Consider the following 21495-nt stretch of genomic DNA (forward strand, 5'->3'; position numbering starts at 1 on the left):
ATGGGCACTTGGGTTGCTTCCACATTTTGGCTATTGTGAATAATGCTGCAATGAACATAGGGGTGCATAAGCCTCTTTGTATTGTTGATTTCAACTTCTTTGGATAAATACTCAGTAGTGAGATGGCTGGATCATATGGTATTTCTATTTTTAATTTTTTGAGAAATCTCCATACTGTTTTCCACAGTGGCTGCACCAGTTTCCATTGCCACCAACAGTGGATGAGGGTCCCCTTTTCTCCACAACCTCTCCAACATTTGTTATTTTTTGTCTTCGTGATTATAGCCATTCTAACAGGCATAAGGTGATATCTAAGTGTAGTTTTGAATTGCATTTCCCTGATTAGTGACGTTGAGGATCTTTTCATGTGCATATTGACCACCTCTATATCATCTTTGGAAAAATGTCTATTCATATCTTCTGCCCATTTTCTGATTGGGTTGTTTGTTTTTTTGTAGTTCAGTTGTATGAGTTATTTATATATTATGGAGATTAGCTCTTTGTCAGACATATGATTTGCAAATATTTTCTCCCAGTTGGTCGGTTGTTTTTCCATTTTGATCCTGGTTTCCTTTGCCTTCCAAAAGCTCTTTAGTCTTATAAAGTCCCACTTGTTTATTTTTTTTCTCTTGTCCAAGTAGACATGGGTATTCGAAAAGATCCTTTAAGACTGATGTCAGAGTGTGCTGCCTATATTTTCTTCCAGAAGTTTTATGGTTTCAGATCTTACCTGCAACTCTTTGGTGCATTTTGAGTATATTTTTGTGTATGGAGAAGGATTGTGGTCTAGTTTCATTCTTTTGCATGTGGTTGTCCAGTTTTCCCAGCAACATTTATTGAAGAGACTTTCGTTTCTCCGTTGTATGTTCTTGGCTCCTTTGTCAAAGATTAGCTGTCCATAGATGTGTGGTTTTATTTCTGAGCTTTCAATTCTGTTCCATTGATTTGTGTGCCTGTTTTTGTACCTGTAGCATGCTGTTTTGATTACTACAGCTTTGTAATATGTTTTGAAGTCAAGAATTGTGATGTCACCAGCTTTGTTCTTGTTTCTCAGGATTGCTTTTGCTATTTGGGGTCTTTTCTTGCTCCAAATGAATTTTAAGGTTCTTTTTTCTATTTCTCTGAAGACTGTCATTAGGATTCTGATTGGGATTGCATTGAATCTGTAGATTTCTTTAGGTAGTATGGCCATTTTAACTATGTTTATTCTTCCAATCCATGTGCAAGGAACATCCTTCCATTTCTTTATGTCATTATACAGTTCTTTCAATAATGTCTTATAATATTCATTGTATAGGTCTTTCACTTCCTTGGGTAAATTTATTCATAGATATTTTATTTTTTGTTGCAATTGTAAATGGAGTTGTATTCTTGAGTTCTCATTCTATTGGTTCATTATTGAAGTATATAAATTCCACTGATATTTCTAAGTTGACTTTGTATCCTGCAACTTTACTGTAGTTGTTGATTATTTCTAATAGTTTTCCAATGGATTATTTAGGATTTTCTATATATAAAATTATGTTGTTGGCAAACAGAGCAAGTTTCACTTCTTCATTGCCTATTTGGGTTCTTTTTATTTCTTTTTCTTACCCAATTGCTCTGGCCAAAACCTCTAGTACTATGTTGAATAGGAGTGGTGAGAGTGAGCACCCTTGTCTTGTTCCTCTTCTCAGAGGGATGGCTTTCAGTTTTTCCCCATTGAGTATGATGTTGGCTGTGGGTTTGTCAATATATGGCCTTTATTTTGTTGAGGTACTTTCCTTCTATAGCCATTTTATTGAGAGTTTTTATCATGAATGGATGTTGGATCTTGTCAAATGCTTTCTCTGCATCTATTGAGATTGTCATGTGGTTTTTGCTTCTCATTTTGTTAATGTGGTGTATCACTGAGTGATTTGCAGATGCTGAACCATCCTTGTGTCCCTGGGATGAATCCCACTTGATCATGGTGTATGATCTTTTTAATGTATTGCTGTATTCGGTTTGCCAATATTTTGTTGAGTATTTTTGCATCTATGTTCATCAGTGATATTGGCCTGTAGTTTTCCTTCTCTGTATTGTCCTTGTCTGGCTTTGGGATAGGAGATTTTAGCCTCATAGAATGAGTTAGGAAGTGTGCCGTCTTCTTCAATTTTTTGGAATAATTTGATAAGGACAGGCAATGAATCTTTGAATGTTTGGTAGAATTCTCCCAAGAAGCCATCTGGTCGTGGACTGTTGTTTTTTGGGAGGTTTTTTATTACTGTTTCAATCTCTTTACTTGTGATGGGTCTAGTCAGATTCTCTATTTCTTCTTGATTCAGTTTTAGGAGGTTGTAAGAATCTAAGAATTTATCTATTTCTTCAAGATTGTCCAGTTTGTTGGCATATAGTTTTTCATAATATTCTCTTATAATCTTTTGTATTTCTATGGTATCCATTGTAATTTCTCCTCTTTCATTTCTAATTTTATTTATTTGAGGCTTCTCTCTTTTTTTCTTAGTGAGTCTGACTAAGGATTTGTCAATTTTGTTTATCTTCTCACAGAACCAGCTCCTTGATTCATTGATTCTTTTACAGTCTTTTTTGTTTCAATTTCACTTATTTCTACTCTAATTTATATTGTTTCCCTCCTTATACTGAGTTTGGGCTTTGCTTGGTCTTCTTTTTCTAATTCTGTTAGGTGCAGTTTAAGATTGTTGATTTGACCTTTTTCTTATTTGTTAACATGGACCTGAATTGCTATAAATTGCCCTCTTAGGACTGATTTTGCTGCATCCCCTATGAGTTGATTTGATGTGTTCTCATTCTCATTTGTCTCCAGATATTTTTTGATTTCTCTCTTTCTTTCTTTGATGATCCATTGCTTGTTCAGTAGCATGTGGTTTAGTCTCCATATTTTTTTTTCCTTTCCCAGCTTTTTTCTTATAGTTGATTTCTAGTTTCATAGCACTATGGTCAGAAAAGATACTAGATATGATTTAAATCATCATACATTTATTGAAGTTTGGCTCGTTTCCAAATATATGATCTATCCTTGAGAATGTTCTGTGTGCACTTGAGAAGAATGTGTATTCTGCTGTTTTTGGATGGAGTGTTCTGTATATATCTATTAAGTCTATCTGGTCTAGTTTTTCATTTAATTCCTCTATTTCTTTGTTGACTTTTGTCTGGATGATCTATTCATTGATATAAGTGGGGTATTGAGGCCCCCTACTATTATTGTGTTATCATTGATATCTCCTTTTAGGTTTCTTAATAGTTGCTTTATGTACTTTGGTGCTCCTGTGTTGGATGTATATATGTTTATAAGTGCTACGTCTTCTTGTTGGAGTGTCCCTTTTATCGTTGTATACTGCCCTCTTTGTCTCTCTTTACTTGTTTTGTCTTGAAATCTGCTTTGTCTGATATAAATATGACAACACTTGCTTTCTTTTGTTTTCTGTTAGCTTGGAGAATCATATTCCATCCCTTCACTCTAACCCTGTGTTTGTCTTTGGAGCTGAGATGTGTTTCCTAGAGGCAGCATATTGTTGGATCTTGTTCTTTAATCCATCCTGCCACTCTGTGTCGTTTGATTGGAAAATTCAATACATTTACATTTAGAGTGATTATTGATATATGAGGGCTTAATATTGCCATCTTATTGCTTGTTTTCTGGTTCTTCTGCATTTCCTTTGTTTCTCATCCTGTGTATTTTTGGCAACCAGTTTTATTAGTTAGTTCTCTATGGTGGTTTTGTTTGTTTTCTCTTTGTTTATCATATATGTCTCTGTTCTAATTGTTTGTTTAGTGGTTAGCATTAGGTTTATGTAGATGAGATAGTCCATTTTCTTATAGACTCTTATTTCCTTAGACTATGCCAATTCTGTCCCGTTCCTCTTCTCCTTCTAAGTTATTTTTGTCATATCTCATTCTATCTTGTGTTGTAAACTTGTGGTTAAAATGATGAGATTATTTTTATTTTGGTGTTTTCCTTCTTTTTGTCCTTAATGTTAAAGTTAGGTGTTTACTAACCTAATTTGATAGAGAACTGCCATTTTCTGATTATTGCCTTCCTATTCATCTCCTTGCTCAGGGTTTTGTAGCCCTTTTCCTATATTTTTTTCAGGTTTCTGCTGAAAAATCCACTGAAAGCCTGATAGGGATTCCTTTGTAAGTTATTTTCTTCTGCCTTGCTGCTCTTATTATTTTTTCTTTGTCATTGACTTTTGCCAGCTTTACTGCTATATGCCTTGTTGTAGTTCTTTTTACATTGATGAAATTAGGAGATCTACTGGCTTCATTCACTTGTATTTCCAGCTCTTTCCCCAGGTTTAGGAAGTGCTCAGCTATTATTTATTTGAACAAGCTTTCTACTCCATTCTCCTCTCTCCTCTCTGGAATATCTATAATCCTTATGTTGCATTTCCTAACTGAGTCAGCTATTTCTCTGAGAGTTTCTTCATTTCTTTTTAGTCTGTAGTTCTCTCTTCTCCTCCATCTGAAACATTTCTATATTACTATCTTTTAGATTGCTAATTCGGTCCTCCATATTTTCAGCTCTGTTGTTTAGGGACTCTAGATTTTGCTTTATCTAATCCATTGTGTATTTCATCTCCAACAATTCTGATTGGTTCTTCTTTATACTTTCAATCTCTCTTGTGAAGAAGTCCCCGAATTCATTGATTTGTCTTTCTGTGTTTTCTTGTAACTCATTGAATTTTTTATTATAGCTATTTTGAATTCTTTGTCATTTAAGTTATGAATTTCTGTATGTTCAGTGTTAGTTTCTGGGTACTTGTCACTTTTCTTCTGGTCTGGAGACTTAATGTACTTTTTCATACTGCTTGATGGCATGTATTTTTGCCTCCACATAGATATTATCTAGTCTCAGCTTCCACCTGGCACCACTGGGTGGGGCTCAGGCCCTGTGTATTCTGTGCCTAGCATGATCCAGAGCTCCCCTGTTCTAGCCACTGACTTCTTTTCCTTCTATGTGACACTCTGATTGAAGGCAGATCTGGGCACCAGGTGGGGGAGGGGTGTTTTCTTTCACTTGCCCTTCCCCCAGCCTCTACTTTTCTCTCTGTGTGCAGCTCTGGGTGATCAAAGGGCTGGAGTGCTGGGTGGGGGTAGGAGCACCTTCTTACACCTGCACACCTTTCCCAGCTACCAACTCTCTCTCTCTCCACTGCACTCTGGGTGATCATGGAGCTCGAGTGCCAGGTGGGAGAAGAGGTGCATTCTTTCACTTGCACTCCTTTTCCAGCTGCCACCTCTCCCCACTGCACTCTGGGTGATCATGGAGCTGGAGTGCCAACAGGGGAAAGGGGCACTTTTTTTCACCTGCACACCTTTCCCAGCCACCGCCTCTCTCTCCCCAGTGCGCTCTGGGTGATCACTGAGCTCAGTGCCTGATGGGGGAAGGGGAACCTTCTTTCACTTGTGCACCTTTCCCAGCCCCTGCCTCTCTCTCTGTTGGGCACTCTGGGCAATCATGGAGACCTGCATGCCTTTCACAGACACCACCTCTTTCTCTGCACAGTTATCTGGGAGATGAAAGGGATGGAGTGCCAGGTGGGTGGGGGAAGGAGCACTGTCTTTCTTCTGCATGATCCCACTCTTCTCCCTGGGCCCTCGCCCACTGCTTTCCTGGGGTGTAGTTTCCAGTATGATGTTGAATAGATATAGTAAGAGGGGACATTTTGCTTTGACCTGATTTTATGGGGAAAGCATCTAGTTTCTTTAAGTATGATGTTAGCTATAGGCCTTTTCTAGACCTTCTTTATCAAGTTGAGGAAGTTATTTCTTTTAAACATTTAAAAATTTGGCTATAATAACCAAATCAAGCAGACCTGGGTATAAATATTGACTCTGCTACTTTCTAGCTGTGTTGACCTTGGGTAAGTTAATTAGGCTTTCAGAGCCTTTATTTCCTCAGCCTGAGAAAAAATACTTTGTTGAAATTTTAGAAAGAATTGGCGTTGGAAAGCTTTCATATTATTCAGAGGTGAGTGGCTTCAAGAACTGGGTCTGGCAATGGCACTAAATCTTGAAACATGAAGAAGAAAAAAAGATGGGGAAGGAAGACCCTTTTGAGCACTGAGCAGTGGCAGAAATTGCTAAGAAGAGCTGACACACCAAATATGATTCCCCAAGCATTGGGATGGATCTGTGTGCCAGTCAAAAGAGAAATGACCCCATGCACACAAGCCATCTTTTAGAATGAAAGCTGTGGAACACAGGAGAGGTAATGGAGGTGGAGAACACCCAGGAGAAAAACAAAAGGAAACATTACCGACTCCAAGCCACTCTGCCTGCTTATTCAACCATGCCATTCCCTCAGAAACACCATTCAGGACCCAGACAATGCAGTGGCCAACCTGTTATGATTGTTCTCCCTTCTTGTAGTTGCACTGTTTCTTTGTCTTTCTTCCTTGGGGCCCTTTTATCTCCCCCAACCTTCATAACTCTAAGCCTCTTGCTGTGAGGATGGCAGTACATTTCTGTCTTCTCCAAATGCATAGTGGCCACCATGGACTTGAGATTGGCAGTTGTGTTTTGACTCTCTACCAAAGGGCCTTGCTGGGCTAGGCGGCCACTTGTGCTTTGCCTTTAGTTTTTTAGACAGATGCTCACTTTCAGGTAACTATTGATTTTTCTATCCCAACAAGTGTCTGGCTTGGTGGTAGTTTTGTTGTTATTCTCTGGTTTTTAGGTCACTCCTGCAGTCATGCCCTTCCCATTCCTCAACTTATGAAGGTTTATTGTGTACAAAAATGCTTTTAATCAATCTAGCTTATATTTTCAAGTACCTTAGCCATAATATACTGATTATTACTATGTAACATGTGTGTGCAGAATTGGGTACTGCAGGTTCCCCAAACCTTGGCATTACCTTTCGTTCATCTGAAAATGTTTGAGTAACACAAATCAAAGCAACTTTTTTTTTTCTTTTTCTCCCCAAATCCCCCCCAGTAGATAGTTGTATACTTTTAGTTGTGGGTCCTTCTAGTTGTGGCTCAAAGCAACTTTTAATTTCTGTGTGAGAAAATGGATTCTCCCTCTATTCTTATTTTTCTTTAGTTTTCTCCTCAATTAAAGAACTTTAATATTACTTCTTTCCTCACTGTCCTGGGATGATGCGATTTTCTGAATGTTATGTCACAGCCAAATATCAAATACCAGTTACTGTCTGCAATGGGAAAGAACTATTAACAAAACAATACATCACTTGCTATTTAAAATCCAATTATAAAAGCTAATTTCTTTCTAAAGAAATGCTCTGTTTTGGGTAAAGCTGTGGTGCTTACCATAACAAAATTAATGAATTTATACAAATATACTTGAATTTTTTTAGCGGAGATATAAACAGAATGTTTTTATGTTGTTCAATTAAACCACAATTTTTCTTAAGTTAAGAAATGCGTGTCCTTCACAATAGAAGGAAAACTATTTAGTTCACCAATTTCTCATTACTATTCTTAGTTTATCTGCCTATGAAGGTAAATGGATTGAGGCTCTTAATTCATGAAAGAAATGCAACCACCTGTCCCTAGAAGACATACTCTTGGCAGTGAGCCCTGAGGATTCAGTTGCTGTTCAGGGCCTTGTGGTTATCCAGAATCCCTCTGGAGTTTCTAGGTATCCCTGTAGGAGTTGGATTCCTCCTTCCCTGTAGAAGAATCAGCAGAGACTGTCAATTCTGTCTTCCCCAGATGTGCATATGTGCAGGCTGTACCTTTTCCTCAAGAACAACTCTGGCTAGCATAGGGTGCCAAGCCACAGAGCTGTTTGAACAATAACCTCACAGCCTTTATTATCAGAAAGTGAGGTCTTACAGTGCTACTTCTGTTTGCCAGAGAGGGCTCCTGGGGCCACAGTGCCAGCCCCCAGATGAACTGTTCCAAGTGTCCAGGATCTGTGCGTCTGCTTCTTCCAGCCATCGCCTGCTCCCCTCTTCTTAGTGATCCTCCCTTAAGCCTGTTCTGTGTTGGGCCCTTCCTCCTCCCATGAGTCCTAGGACTTCAGTGGCTGGACAGTCTTAGAAGGCAGCTCAAAGGTGTAGATTGAGGACGTTTCCTCTCTGTGTAGATGCTCCCAAGTGGTTTTAAGGAAAACATTTCAAGGAACCCTTTCAAAAGCCTCTAGTTTGCCTTAGATCAGGGTTGTAAACTCAGTTCTTCTGGGGTCCTGGGAAGTGTGGGAAATGGAAGATGTGGAAGACACTAGGATGAAGGGGAACATGGTAGACTGCAAGGTTCACTCTCTGTGGAAGGGGCAGCTAATACTGAGCTCCAGCAGAGCTTTATGGGCCAGCTTCCAGACCCTCCAGCTCTTCCAGAGCAGCCAGCATCCAGATTTTCTGTGCAGTCTCCCAACTTAAAAATATGAAAACACTGTGCTGACTGAATAGACATGTTGGTAGACGCACTTGGTTCTGTGGTTCATTAGTCGATAACCTCTGTGATCATGTTTCACACTTGCAGTATTGTCCTTTCCATGCTCTTCTACTTGGCCTGAGGTTGATTCACCTTCTCTTCCAAGTGAACATTTTGTGTGCAACAAGCAGAAAAACCAATTTGTACTAGCTGAAACAAGAATTTTGTTGGCATCACTGGGAGTTCACACTCAGGGTGAGCTTCATGATTGATAACCTGGAGACACAAGTTCCATTTTCCTGTGAGTATTTTGGCTCAACCCTGTGTTGGCTTCATCTTCAGGCCGATATCAAGATGGCTGCAGCAGTTCCAGGCCTCAGGCCTTTGTATAATGACTTCCAGAGTGAAGGCAAAGTGTCTTCCTGAAGCTCTTTCAGAAGAGTGAACAAGAGCCATCCCAGAAACCCCAGTCAATTGCCCCTCATGTCTTCTTGACCTAAACTGGAGGTAGGGGTGGGTTATAGTACCCCGAGGCTCATGGACTTTGTATGTACCCCTGTGTGTGTGTGTATGTATGTGTTATATGTATGCACACACATGTACATACCTGAACAAAGTTTGGGTTCTAGTAGGGAAGACAAGGTTGTATGGATGCTTGGAAATTAACCAATGATGTCTACTATAATGTGGTGTGTGTTTTATAAAACTGCCTCTCCCTGGACCTGGTGTGGTGGTAGATGACCTAGTGTTCCTTCCTGCCAGTGTCCAAATTCTAAGAACTGGGGAACTTGATACTGTTCCAAGATCCCCATATTGTTCTTTTCTTCTGTGTCCACATAGAGAATGGGGAATATAGGAGGACTGAATTCCTACAACAGCTTGGGCGTAGGTGTTGGACCTGGGTTTGACACACTTACAAACAAACTTAACATTTCTGAGTCTGTTTTTAAAATCTATAACATGGGAGAATAGTAGTTACCTCAGTGGGTTGTAAAGAGGTTAAATGCAAAGTATGTAACAGTTCTGGGTGTACAGTAAATGTTCAATAAATAGTAATTATCATTATTATGTTCATACCTTCATTCCTGAAAGTAGATATTCAAACTCTAAAACTTAGTTTATAACAACACACTAGGTATTTTGGGGTTAATACTCTTTGCCTCACTTAACCAGTATCTAAAAGGTAGCAAACTGTCTTGGCCTAGAGTTTTAGGAATTGAGGATTGAAATCCACCATACTTTTCCATTGAAGACAAGACATTGCTGACTTACCAATTGATTTCTCTTGCTCTTTCTTTAAGCACAAATATATTATTGTTTTAACTTTACCACTGAACTGGAGAGTTGAAGTAAATACATCATCAGCAATTGAGTCAAGAGGAATTAGGGGAAATAAATGAATTATTTGTTTCTTTGTTCACTTTTTCTACCACTCAGGCCAGTTTTGGGAGGTGAATCCTGTTCCTCTCAACTTCCTTGTATCTAGAAGGATCTATGAAATTAGAGACAAAGATTTAAGTTTAAGATATTCTCAGTATTGTTAATAATGACATCTTACATTGGTAAAATGCTTTCACATTTTACAAACCGCAGGGTTTTAAGGTCTGTGAGAGTATAAATTATATTTTGCTCACTATCTCTAATCCTTATCCCAATGTCTGCTGTATAGTAGATGTTTAACAAACACATGAATGAGCCTCAAAGTAACCCATTGGTGTAGATTTGAAAGTTATCATCATAATTCCCCTTTTATACAAGAAGAAACTAAGTCTCAGAGAGATTTCATGACTTGCTTAAGGCCACCCAATTGGTAAGTGGTGGAAACAAGACTAGAACTTAGTGGCTTGTTCTGTTTTTCTAGTACATAGTTTGTGTGGGAGAGGTGAGGTGGGATTTTCTGAAAAGTAGGCTAGTTTGTGATTACAAAAATTAGGTTCATTTCCCACCTATGGGAGGGGACCCTGAGAGAATGTGGGGTTATTGCAAGGTGTTCAGGGATCCACACGCACACCAAGAATCGTGTAAAATGTGGTTGAGAAGGTGGAGAGAGGACCCAGCCCCTTCACACTTTGAGGCTCCTGGAGTGAAGAAATCCCAAACAGAAGCCCAAACATGGCAGCTCAGTTTAGATCAGAGCATCTCAAACTCTCTCTGGTGAGAGATCAGTCCTAGGTTTTGTTCCCCCGATCTATTTTGGACTAATAATTGTAAAAAACACTGAAAATAAATCACTCAATTTCTGATTTATGTCATGAACTAGTAACACACAGCACAGTCCATAAACCATAACTTGACTAGCATTGGTTTAGATTTTTAACACATTAAAGTATTACAATTGTATTCACAATATTTTAGTACAGTATTTGTGAAAAAATATCAATCCACAGTGCACTACAGGCGGTGAGGACCAGTAGAGGGACACAAGTTTAAATGTGTGCTGAACCAATTCTTCTTTCAACTTTGTCCATGCACTTCTGACTCTATGACCTCATTTAGAGGCAGCATCAAGAGTCTAGACTTAAGGCACTTTCGTGAGATACAGATTATAATAACCTACTGCCCCCTGATGAGCCCTGCTCACACATTCATGTCCTACTGCTTTTCCAATGTGTGAAACACAGTTGTGTTTAATAAAACACAACTTAGGCACCAGCTCTAAAGAATTTGTATTATCTCTGTAACTTTCCCCTATTCAGTCTGTATTGAAAGTACAGCTGCTATCTTGTGGGAGAATTGACAGAATTTCAACATTAAAAATAAGTCTTTACACTTAGAATCTTTGGTAACTATTTCTCCACGTAGACCTTGAAGGATCTGGGTGAAAGTTGACTAATTCCTCTCTCTTTGCAGAATCTCCAGTGCAAGGACTCTGCTTTCTTGCCGGGGGCTCACTGTCAGTTCCCAGACCCCAGGTTTTCCAGGAGAGAAAGCAACACCTCATTCATTCACTCGATACCATCCGGTGTGCCAGGCACTGGCTTAGGCAGCAGGACAGGGCAGTCAACAATGGCCTCTCCCCCCAGGAAGCTCAGGAGGAAGTGAATGGAGGGTTTGAGTCAGTTCACCAGGGTTCCAAGGGGTGGGATGTGGAGGGCAGAACCAGCATTCACCCCCAAGCCCCTCGCCTGAAGTGACACTGTGGGGCTGGGAGCTGGACTTCTGCCCCTCACACACCTGACCCTGAAGGATCGCTTCCAGCCCTTGGTACCGGGCCTGGATGGCCTTGTCTTTAGTGCAAAGCTGGGCTTAGTGCACAGAAATGGTAGTACTAGCAACTTACGTAGCCTAAGAACACTGTCCACAGTTCCAGGCAGGAGAGGAACAGAGCAGAACAGGAGGCTGCATGCTGGCTTCCTCGGCGCGAAGCAGTGACATGGAGCATCTCAGGATGATGAGGTTGGCTGACAGCAGACACAGGGGTGGAGCTGCAGGGTCCTGCCTCTGATGAAGGCAGAGGGAGTTTGTGTACTCGAGGTTGGGCAAGACTGACTTTTCTGAGTTGAGAAACAGACAATTCTCAAGGGAAAATGGGCTTTTGTTCTAGTGACCTCTGGAGACAGGTACAATTTTTGCACTTCTCCTGTGTCAGGGAAATTCTCCTAGACCAATGCTGCTCACACTTGAATGAGCATGTGAATAACCCAGGAACTTGCTAAAAGGCAGGTTAGTTCAGAGGGTCTGGGCAGGGCCTGGGACTCTGTGTTTCCAACAGGCTCCCTCCTGGGTGAGGCTGAGGCCTGTGCTCTGCAGCATTGCTGCCCTGCGGGTGGTGTGTTCAGGAGCAGGGACCTAGAACCCACCTGGTGGCAGGTACCACTGGAACTGGCCTTACCTGCTCTTGAGGAAGGCAGTGATCCCTGTTTCGGCCACACTGCTCACTCCAGTCGCCACATTGTCTGCAGTAGCACTTCCTTCTCTCAAGGTCTTAGATCGTCTAAGGAGTTATTGCTGCAGAGTGTGTATTGGTTTCTGTGTTTAATCATTAAAACAATCTTTGTTTTGGGGCCGGCCCGGTGGCACAACAGTTAAGTTCGCACATTCCACTTCTTGGTGGCCCGGGTTTCTCTGGTTCGGATCCCAGGTGCAAACATGGCACTGCTTGGCAAAAGCCATGCTGTGGTAGGTGTCCCATGTATAAAATAGAGGAAGATGGACATGGATGTTAGCTCAGGGCCAGTCTTCCTCAGCAGAAAGAGGAAGATTGGCAGTAGTTAGCTCAGGGCTAATCTTCCTCAGGAAAAAAAAAAAATCTTTGCTGCGCTTTTGAGAACATCTTCAGGGCAAAGTGCCAGCAGTAGCTGTCAGGCACAATCAAGGTCTGCTTACTCCGACGTCATTACGAGGCATTGCCCTGACCCACACATCTGGCATGTATCGTACATGGTGGGGGTTGTCCACCCCAGCAAATCCTCCTTCAGATACCTTGGCAATCCAGCCATAAAATGATTGACTCACACGTTATGTTTAGTGATTTGATCCTGCAGCAGCCTCTTTACAATGGATGGATTGAAGACTAAATCTGTAAAAGGAACTAAATTCATTGGTTATATTCTGGGCACTGGATTCGGCTATTATCAGATATAGCTTGTCATCTGAGCCTCCTGGGTTAAAAACAATTACAGAAATCTAAAAACAAATGCCATTTTGATGTTTTGTCCCTTTTGAGCTACATCAGATAGAATTTCTCTTGGAAAGAATGTAAAGGCTCAAAATTCATTCAAAATTAAACTGCAAAGTGATTTCGGGAGACTTGAGGCTTCATATCACCATATGTGCTTATAAGCCTCAGTCCTTCATTCAGTGCAGTGCATCCCAGGCCAGTGAGTTGCTTTTTCATCAACCCTCCGAGCTGATGGTAATAGTTTCTAATGAAAAGATAATCATGCAACATAGATCACACTAATCTTCCAAAATTATTTTTAGTGGATTGGAAGAGGGGTTCAGTTAATGTCTGTAATTTCTTAATTTATTTTATAGGTCACATTCCATCCCTAAAACATTCCATGGGTCTGTCAGTGACTTTGATTGAAGCAGAAATTAATCTTATCAAATATCCTGATGAGGGCTTGGAAGAGTCTTTGGTATTAAGAGGATTTTGTGGTAATAGTATTTATCTTAATCAGATTTGGTTGGAATTTTAGAAGGAAAAGTAATCCAACCAACTTGGAAATCATCTAGTCCAGCCAACTCATTTTACTGATGTGGAAACAGCTGGGGAGTTTGCCCAAGGTTATCTTGGCCCAGTGCTGATCCCTCCCGCCTCAACGTCCCACAGTGCCTTTCTGTGTTGATTTATGGATGTGATACAGTGGCTTTGAGGCCTGAGGCAACAGGTTTTCCACCTTTCCTAGTGAGAGTCAGGGTGTCGCCATTCGTTGCATTTCCACACCATCCAGACTGGGCCTTCCAGCAGAGTCACAGTGGATTCACCAATGCTCCAGGGAGACAAAGTAGTGTGGTAGGAACCCGGATTCTGGAGCCTCTTGGCCCTGGTCCAGTCCTATACTGCTCTGTACATGTTATGTCACTTTGGGCAAGCCACTGAGCCTCTCTATGCCTCAGTTTCTTCAGATGTAAAGTGGGTACCTTCCTCATAGGGTCATTGTGAGGACTGAGTGAGCGAATACCTACCGAGCAATTACAGCAAGAAGTCAGGTGCATTGTATGTGGAATTGTGTGTGGGTTTTCAAACCAAGGGTCCCCATTAGGTATTGAGTTGTGAAATCAGTGTTATGAGTCCTAAATAGCTTTAGAAAAATCAAATGGCACATAACAGAATAAAATAGAGCATATTAGAGTGCATTGCATCTATGCACAGTATTGTTTAGTGTCTCTTTGGCTCCTCTTTTTGGTGTTCCTTTGGTTCTGTGTGTGTGTGTGTAATGGCTCACAGTGCAAAATGTATTTCTCACTGTGGTTGGTGACTGAAAGAGCTTGGAAATCCCTGCTCCAGCGACTGGAGTGAATGAATGCATTTCTCTAAGCACAGACCTATTGGAGTGAAGGAGGCACATTTTAGACATCATTGTACAAGGTGAGCTCTGGCTGAAACTTAAATGTGCTTCCTTTGCAGAGGGAAACCAAAGGGCAGTTTCTCATTGACCACATCTGCAACTACTACAGCTTGCTGGAGAAGGACTACTTTGGCATTCGTTATGTGGACCCAGAGAAGCAGCGGGTAAGAACCCACCTCTGTCCGGACCCATTTGCGGGAGTGACTCAGGCTGTGGGGTGCTTAAGTTGTTCCTCTCAGAGCAGTTGTGATGCACCCTTGTTCTCATGGCTGCTGATCACATGAAACTGACCAATCCAGTGTGTGTGTGAGTGGAAGTGCCTGGCACTGTTCCCATTGGACTGGGTGGGGCAGGAGAAGAGAAAGCTTACCTTAGGTCTTTCCAGAAAGCTGCTCCCACTTGAAGAGAGAATGTTCCTGTGCCCTTTCAACCCAAAGTTTGCTAAAGTTCTTGAAACACTGGCTACATAAAATCTCATTGTAGAGAAAATCTACCCTTCACTGTAAAACTATTAAAAGAGAGAGTAATGGGGGAGTTACTGATTAAAGGATATGATGTTTTCTCTTGGGGTGATGAAAATGTTTGGAACTTGATATAGGTGGTGGTTACACAACATTGTGAATGTACCAAATGCCACTGAAATGATTAATTTTATGTTGTGTGAATTTCATTCCAATTAAAAAAAGATTTTGGTGGATGAAGGCTTAAGATAGTTTGAAAGCTGCTCTTTGGGCACCACTAAACTCCACAGCCCCCATTGTATCCCTGCTTCTGGACACACCTCTGCTTCCTGGTTTCTGCTGGTGTGTAAGAGTGAGCACTGGAGTGTTGCCTTTTGAGCTGGTGTCCCAGCCTATGTGCATTCAGGCATGGCATATGCTGGAATCACAGTGATGTGTGTCCCTCACATCCAAAAGGTCCTGGGAATCTTCATCCCAGCTCCCACCCCCTGGGTTTTCCTGTGTCTGCAACCTTACTGTGAGCCCAAGCTATGTGTCAGGGGCCCCAGCACCTGCTTCAGTCTCTGCTTCTTACCCTGCCCCACTGCCAAGCAGGGCAGTGTGTGAAAGGTCAGCTGAGGGTCATCAGAGATGGGGGGACAGGTCTCCTCTGCTTTCTTTAATTTGCTGTCCTCTTTACTAGTGTCCCTTGTCATCTTCCTGTCCCCTCTTTTCTCCTCACACCCTCACTCGGCACTTGGTTTCGTATTTATTGACCCAATACAATGAGGAAAGGCTCACAGAGTATATTTTTTGTAAAAGAGCAGGCTATTTAAGGAACAGGTTAGATTTCCTTCTGAAACATGGGAAATCTTACTTAGTTTGTAGAGTCCAGTGGGACCTAATCTCCTACAAATGGATGCAATGCAGGGTGTCAGAAGAAGGAGATTTTCCTTTCCCATAGAAATTTGAGGAACCCTTTAATGGGACAAGCATTCACCTGAGTGAGAGGAAGAGAGCAGGACACTGCTGAGGGTGTAGGGCTGACATGAGATCACAGAGGGAATTTGTGTGGCATTTTCTACTGTTTAACTGGCCCTGCAACAAAATCCCTTTAGGTGTTAGCTACAAATGCTTAGTGTTATCCCTATTCTAGACTTTCCGATTTGGAATCCCTGGGGCTAAGGTCAGGAACATGTATTTTAATTCATCGCAATTCTACTTTTGATGCAGCCATCCAAGCTTTGGTTGTCTGACTGGTGTTGGGGACCATGGGATAAAAATATGCATAGACATAACTTCTTATAAGCCTATGAAGATATCACCCTGGTATGGAGAGAAAAACAAGCTCAAAAATGTTGTTAGTTGCCCACAGGTTCCCACAGCTAGTAAGTGATTGAGTGAGTATTGAGTTTAGGCTTATGGTTCAAACCCTAAACCCTATGAGCCGGACAGACTCTGTGGACTGTATTAGTCATCTAACTGCCACTGAAAATAAATTATTTTCATGCAAAATTCCATTCCAAATTCTGAACAGTCAACCTGAAGAAGTAATTCTAGCTACAATTAGGTGAGAATCTGTCATGTGCCAGGAATTTTACTCACTTAGTCTCTAGTCTTCTGTAAAACCCTGCAAGGAAGGGGGCAGTAGAGGTTCAGAGAGGGTCGGTGGTTTGCCTAAGGCCACATGGCTAGTAATTGTTGGAGGAAGGATGGAATTTGAACCCATATTCTTTCCATTCCATCTCCCAAATGAAAATTTGAGTCATAGCTTCAACCAGGGATCTGTAAACCTTTTCTATAAAGGACCACAAAACATATTTTCAGTTTTATGAGCCATACAGCTTCTGTCATAATTACTCAATTATTCTATGCTAGTGGAAAATAGCTGTAGACAATACCTAAATTAATGCATTTGGCTGTGTTCCAATAAATCTATTTTACAAAATACAGACAATTGGCCATAGTTTGCTGACCCTTGGCCTGGACAATAGCTGGAAACCACTTAAATGCATAAACTTTTTTCATTTCTCTTGACTCTTTTATTGGGGAGATATTGGATAAAATATTAAGAGAAGTCTTTACCATTGGAATCTGAGATATCAATTTGAACTCATTTTTTAAAAAATACATAATGGATGCAGAAGTAAATATATATGTGTGTGTGTGTGTCCAAGTTCTGTCCACAGAGATGCCCTAGCAGCAATGATACCCCAGTAGCAATGAGCACACTCAAGGCCTCAATATTGGTTTCTTTTTTTTTTTGAAGATTTTATTATTTCCTTTTTCTCCCCAAAGCCCCCTGGTACATAGTTGTGTATTCTTCGTTGTGGATTCTTCTAGTTGTGGTATGTGGGACGCTGCCTCAGCATGGTTTGATGAGCAGTGCTGTGTCCGCACCCAGGATTCGAACCAACGAAACACTGGGCCGCCTGCAGTGGAGCGCGCGCGAACCCAACCACTCGGCCACGGGGCCAGCCCCTCAATATTGGTTTCTAATACTATTCTCCAATGAAGAAACAAGGGCTCCTTGAAGAAATGGCTGATTCTAGGGCTAGGACAGGGAAATCACAAGATGAACCTGGAGCATCTCATGGCACCAGAAAGTAAGGAAGTGCTCAAAAAACTAAAAGATAGGGCACTAGGAACGGCACAGAGCCAACCTGAAAGAACTGCCAATGGCCAAAATGGAACAATTGGAGCAGAAACAATAAATAACAATATTTTTGGATTATATTCCACAGAATAAATATCCATGAGTCCATACTGATATAAATAAATAAAAGATGGAGAAGGAGCAGCTCTTTCTTACAGAAGAATTCCAATTATTAAATGTTGAAAGAATGACAGAAATAGAAAACTGTGATTAGAACACCACAATAATAACTATTGTGGGCAAGATCCATAGATTAATGCTAAAATTAGTGGGCAAAGGTTTGAGGAGAAACAAGATATTAGCATAGTCTCAAGGTATCTCCTCAAGATATTTAATTGCAGAGGGATGAAGAATAACATTATAGTGCAGAAAACTGGCAGACGCCACTTTAACCAAGCAATCAAGGTTAACATCACCAGTACAGGCATACCAACATCACATCCCCCCTGATATCATGAACTGAAGGACACATCATCTCTGTGGTATTCTCCCCAGTAATTCATGACCTCATTCACATCTTGAGGAAACATCGGACAAACTAAAGTCATAGACATTCTCCAAAATAACTTACCAGTGCTCTTCCAAAGTGTTAAAGTCATGAAGGATGAGGAAAGACAGGGGCACACTCACAGGTTAGAGAGACGATTAACCAAGGTAATGTGGGGTCCAGGGTTGGATTCTGAAAGAGAAAAGAATGGTAGTGGGAAAACCGGTAAGCTCAAATGAAGTCTGTGCTTTAGTTAATAGTGTGGTGTTAATATTAGTTTCTTAATTTTGGTAACTGTACTGTGGTTATACAATACGCTAACCTAAGGGGAAGAAGGGTGAAGGTTACAATATATTATTTTTGCAACTTTTCAATATGCCTAAGAATTTTTTTTTTTAAGTTAAGAAAGGAAAAGTCTTTAGGTTGGTGTGCTTCACTGTTCTTTATATTTTGACTTGGTTTAGCTTAATTTTTACTAGTGGATTAGTGGAAAAATTATGGGCCACTCCCAAAATAAAACTATCTTGGGGCTGGCCCTGTGGCTGTGTGGTTATGTTTGCGTGCTCTGCTTTGGTGGCCCAGGGTTTCGCTAGTTTGGATCCTGGGCCTGGACGTGGCACCGCTCATCAAGCCATGCTGAGGCGGTGTCTCACATGGCACAACTAGAAGGACCTACAACTAGAATATACAACTATGTACCAGGGGGCTTTGAGGAGAAGAAGAAGGAGAAGGGAAAGGGGAAGGGGGAGGGGGCCGAGAAGGAGAAGGAGAAGAGAAAAAAATTGACAACAGATGTTAACTCAGGTGCCAATCTTTAAAAAAAAAGAAACAATCTTATCAGATGTGTTCATTCAGTTGCTTAGAGGACTGCCTGAACAGTTCTGTTTCTCCCCCACATCACACAGCTCTTATAGCCTTTTGATTTTGAGGATACAGTGTGAGTGTGGCTTCCACATAGGTTGTAGAGGGGGTGCTACACAAAACTGCATGGACTTTGCACTCAGAAAGATGTGAATTAAATCCCATCTCTGCTGGTTAGTAAGCTATGTGATCTTGACCAAGTTCCTGAGCCTCTCTGGGTCCTTGTCCTGATTGTTAAAAGAGATAATATTACATATATGTAGGATTGAGATGGGAATTAGAGATAAAGTATGTAAATGCTTAATAAATGGTATATACTGAGGACATGCTATGTGATATTTTTGTTATTAATTGTTGTTGTTATTACAATTATTTTGCGTTGCTAGGTCTAGGTGCAGCAATTGCATGAGGAAATACAGCCATGATTAGCAAGTCTAAAACCTAGAAGTGTCCATAACAGCTTTTTTTAAAGGCTAGAAGGCCATTATTAGGATCTTTGGGGAGAGAAGGGGGAAAGTGAGACTTAGATAATTGGAAAAATGGGCTCATCAAAGGCACAAAGATATCCCAATATGGGAGTTTTAAGCAGAGATTAATTGACCAGCATTGGTTTTTTACCAGCTCATGTACTTTTACTCAGTGGACAATAAAACAAATGAATTATTTGGATAGAAGGCTAATCACCAGAGAAAATCAAGTTAGCTAGAAAAGCTAAAGTGGAACTCACCTCTGCTATGGGAGGTGGGAGTTTGCGTACAGCTCTTCCCAACTTGATTGATGGTAAACCATTGTGGAATATTAAATATTTAGCCCTCTTACATGCGGAACACCATATGGTTGACAAGATGTCTCATACCGCATATGCTCTGAAAGTGGTGAGGATCGAGTCAGCAAATGATAACTATCTTTTGCTATTTTAATGGCAAATACTTAGAATTTCCATTATTTTAAAAATTTGAGGTAGGGAGGACAGATTCAATACAAATACCCTTGAATTTTCACCACATTCATCTTCTGAGGAATTCATATAATCTTAATTGCCTACAATTAGAGAAAAGATGGGTGGTAGTCCCCTCATTTTACTGATAGAGAAAGCTGGAACTATACATTTAGAAGTTTTGGAAGAAATAATTCCAGAAGAAAAAGGTTAAGCCCAGGTATTTTTTCTTAAATCTCGCATATTCTTTCCACCACTTCTGCTCAGGTGTTTGGGTAACTTTTCTTTGGAGAGATGAAGTTTTGAAATAATAAGTTGGGTTTCCTAATTCTAGTTTCTATGGCTACGCTTTGAGAGGTCCATTGTCCTAGATTTCCCTTCTTGTTCTTGCACCCTTTCCCAAACCCAGGAGGGAAACCACCCCCAGTGCCTTAGAACTAAGGATGTACCCAACCCCAGCCCAGCCAGAGGAGGAATTATAGCAGGACGTGGTTGTAGGTGGTTGATGTGTAGTCTGCAGGAGATAGACCCAGTGCTTTTGATGTTAACTTCCCTATTTCTAAGCATTTGTTCAACCCACTTACATCAGTGTCATTGACTTTTCTAATTTATGACCATTCTTATTCATACTCAAAGACAACAAATTCACATTGGAAATCCACACCTCTGGGATGATCTCCTCAGGCACCCTTGTGTTAGGGCATTGTGTGTCATGTGGCCACCAGACACAGACACACTTTCAGGTAGGATGACCTGGGAGATCATGGGTGCAAGGACACGCTGAACACTGATGCCTCCTCCCTCCAAATGTAATTATAGCCATGGGGTTTTTATGTTGGCAGCCGGAAAGAGCTAGTGAGCGTATCAGTGAGTTTTACTAATAATGGCAAAAGACCTTTTCTATGTTAGAGCAATTTGCTTAGACAACCTGGAATGGACTAAAAACAGGCCCAATGATTTGAAGTTTCACTCTGGGGATGGCGCCAGGAAGCCAGGCAGCATTATGTCCCACAAGCTGCTCCTGCCATTGAAAGGCTGCTTCCTGCTCCTGGGGACAAATGCTTCACAGATGCTTGTAACTAGGATGAGAATGGTACCTAAGATTTAGGGCAGTTCTGCACGAAGAGAAGGGTGTACTGCTGCCTCATGTCACTGGTCACGAATTTGTCTCCTTCATAAGTCCTCTTTTAAGTCTCAGGCGTATTAAAAATCAGGACTGCTTGGATGCTTGTTTTGAGAGGGAGTACGGACAAGTAACTTGGCTTGATGGGAAAGGACTTTGGGCGCTCCAGTTACAAGGAAGGCAGCACTATCCTCATAACTTGAAAATTGGATACATTCTCTAGTGGTTCAATTGTGGTGCAGGGTGTTAACACTAGCAGATTTGGGGAAAGTGTCACATTCTTTCAGTAGAAAGCAGAACTTGGTGTTTAACTAAAATGATTGCTTATAATTGACTCTGTCTACAGCTGATGCCCTCTCTGTGGAAGGGACAGGATGCCTGATAAAGACAGGTTGCAATCTGGAAGTCACTTAGCCAACTGGCATATCATAATTTTAGCGGTGGGAGGAGAAAACACAGGAACTGGTTATCTTGTTTGGGCCAAAGGCAGATATAAGGTTGAGTGGGCTGGGAAAATGCCATTTTATCCCAATTTGAGTTAGGAAAAAACAGGAGGCTATCCAAGGTCAGGTGGTCTTCCTTCTTGTGGTGGGAACCTCCTGGGCTTGGTTCAGATGAGGACAGAACTTAAT

At 41.1% G+C, this 21495-nt stretch overlaps 1 protein-coding gene across 17 annotated transcripts in view; it reads left to right on the plus strand.

The window, feature by feature from the left end:
• The window catches only part of FRMD3 (FERM domain containing 3), a 285416-nt gene that overhangs the window by 129905 nt on the left and 134016 nt on the right, over positions 1 to 21495 (plus strand). For 16 of the 17 annotated variants that reach the window (XM_001491733.7, XM_005604935.4, XM_070248388.1 and 13 more), the window contains one exon: positions 14419 to 14523. In XM_001491733.7, the coding sequence (XP_001491783.2) occupies positions 14419 to 14523 (105 nt within the window). Of the gene's footprint in view, positions 1 to 14418; positions 14524 to 21495 lie in introns of those variants that run through there. The other variant, XM_070248400.1, reaches the window with a different exon arrangement.

This window comes from Equus caballus, chromosome 23 (genome assembly GCF_041296265.1).
Source record: "Equus caballus isolate H_3958 breed thoroughbred chromosome 23, TB-T2T, whole genome shotgun sequence".
Lineage (NCBI taxonomy): Eukaryota > Metazoa > Chordata > Mammalia > Perissodactyla > Equidae > Equus > Equus caballus.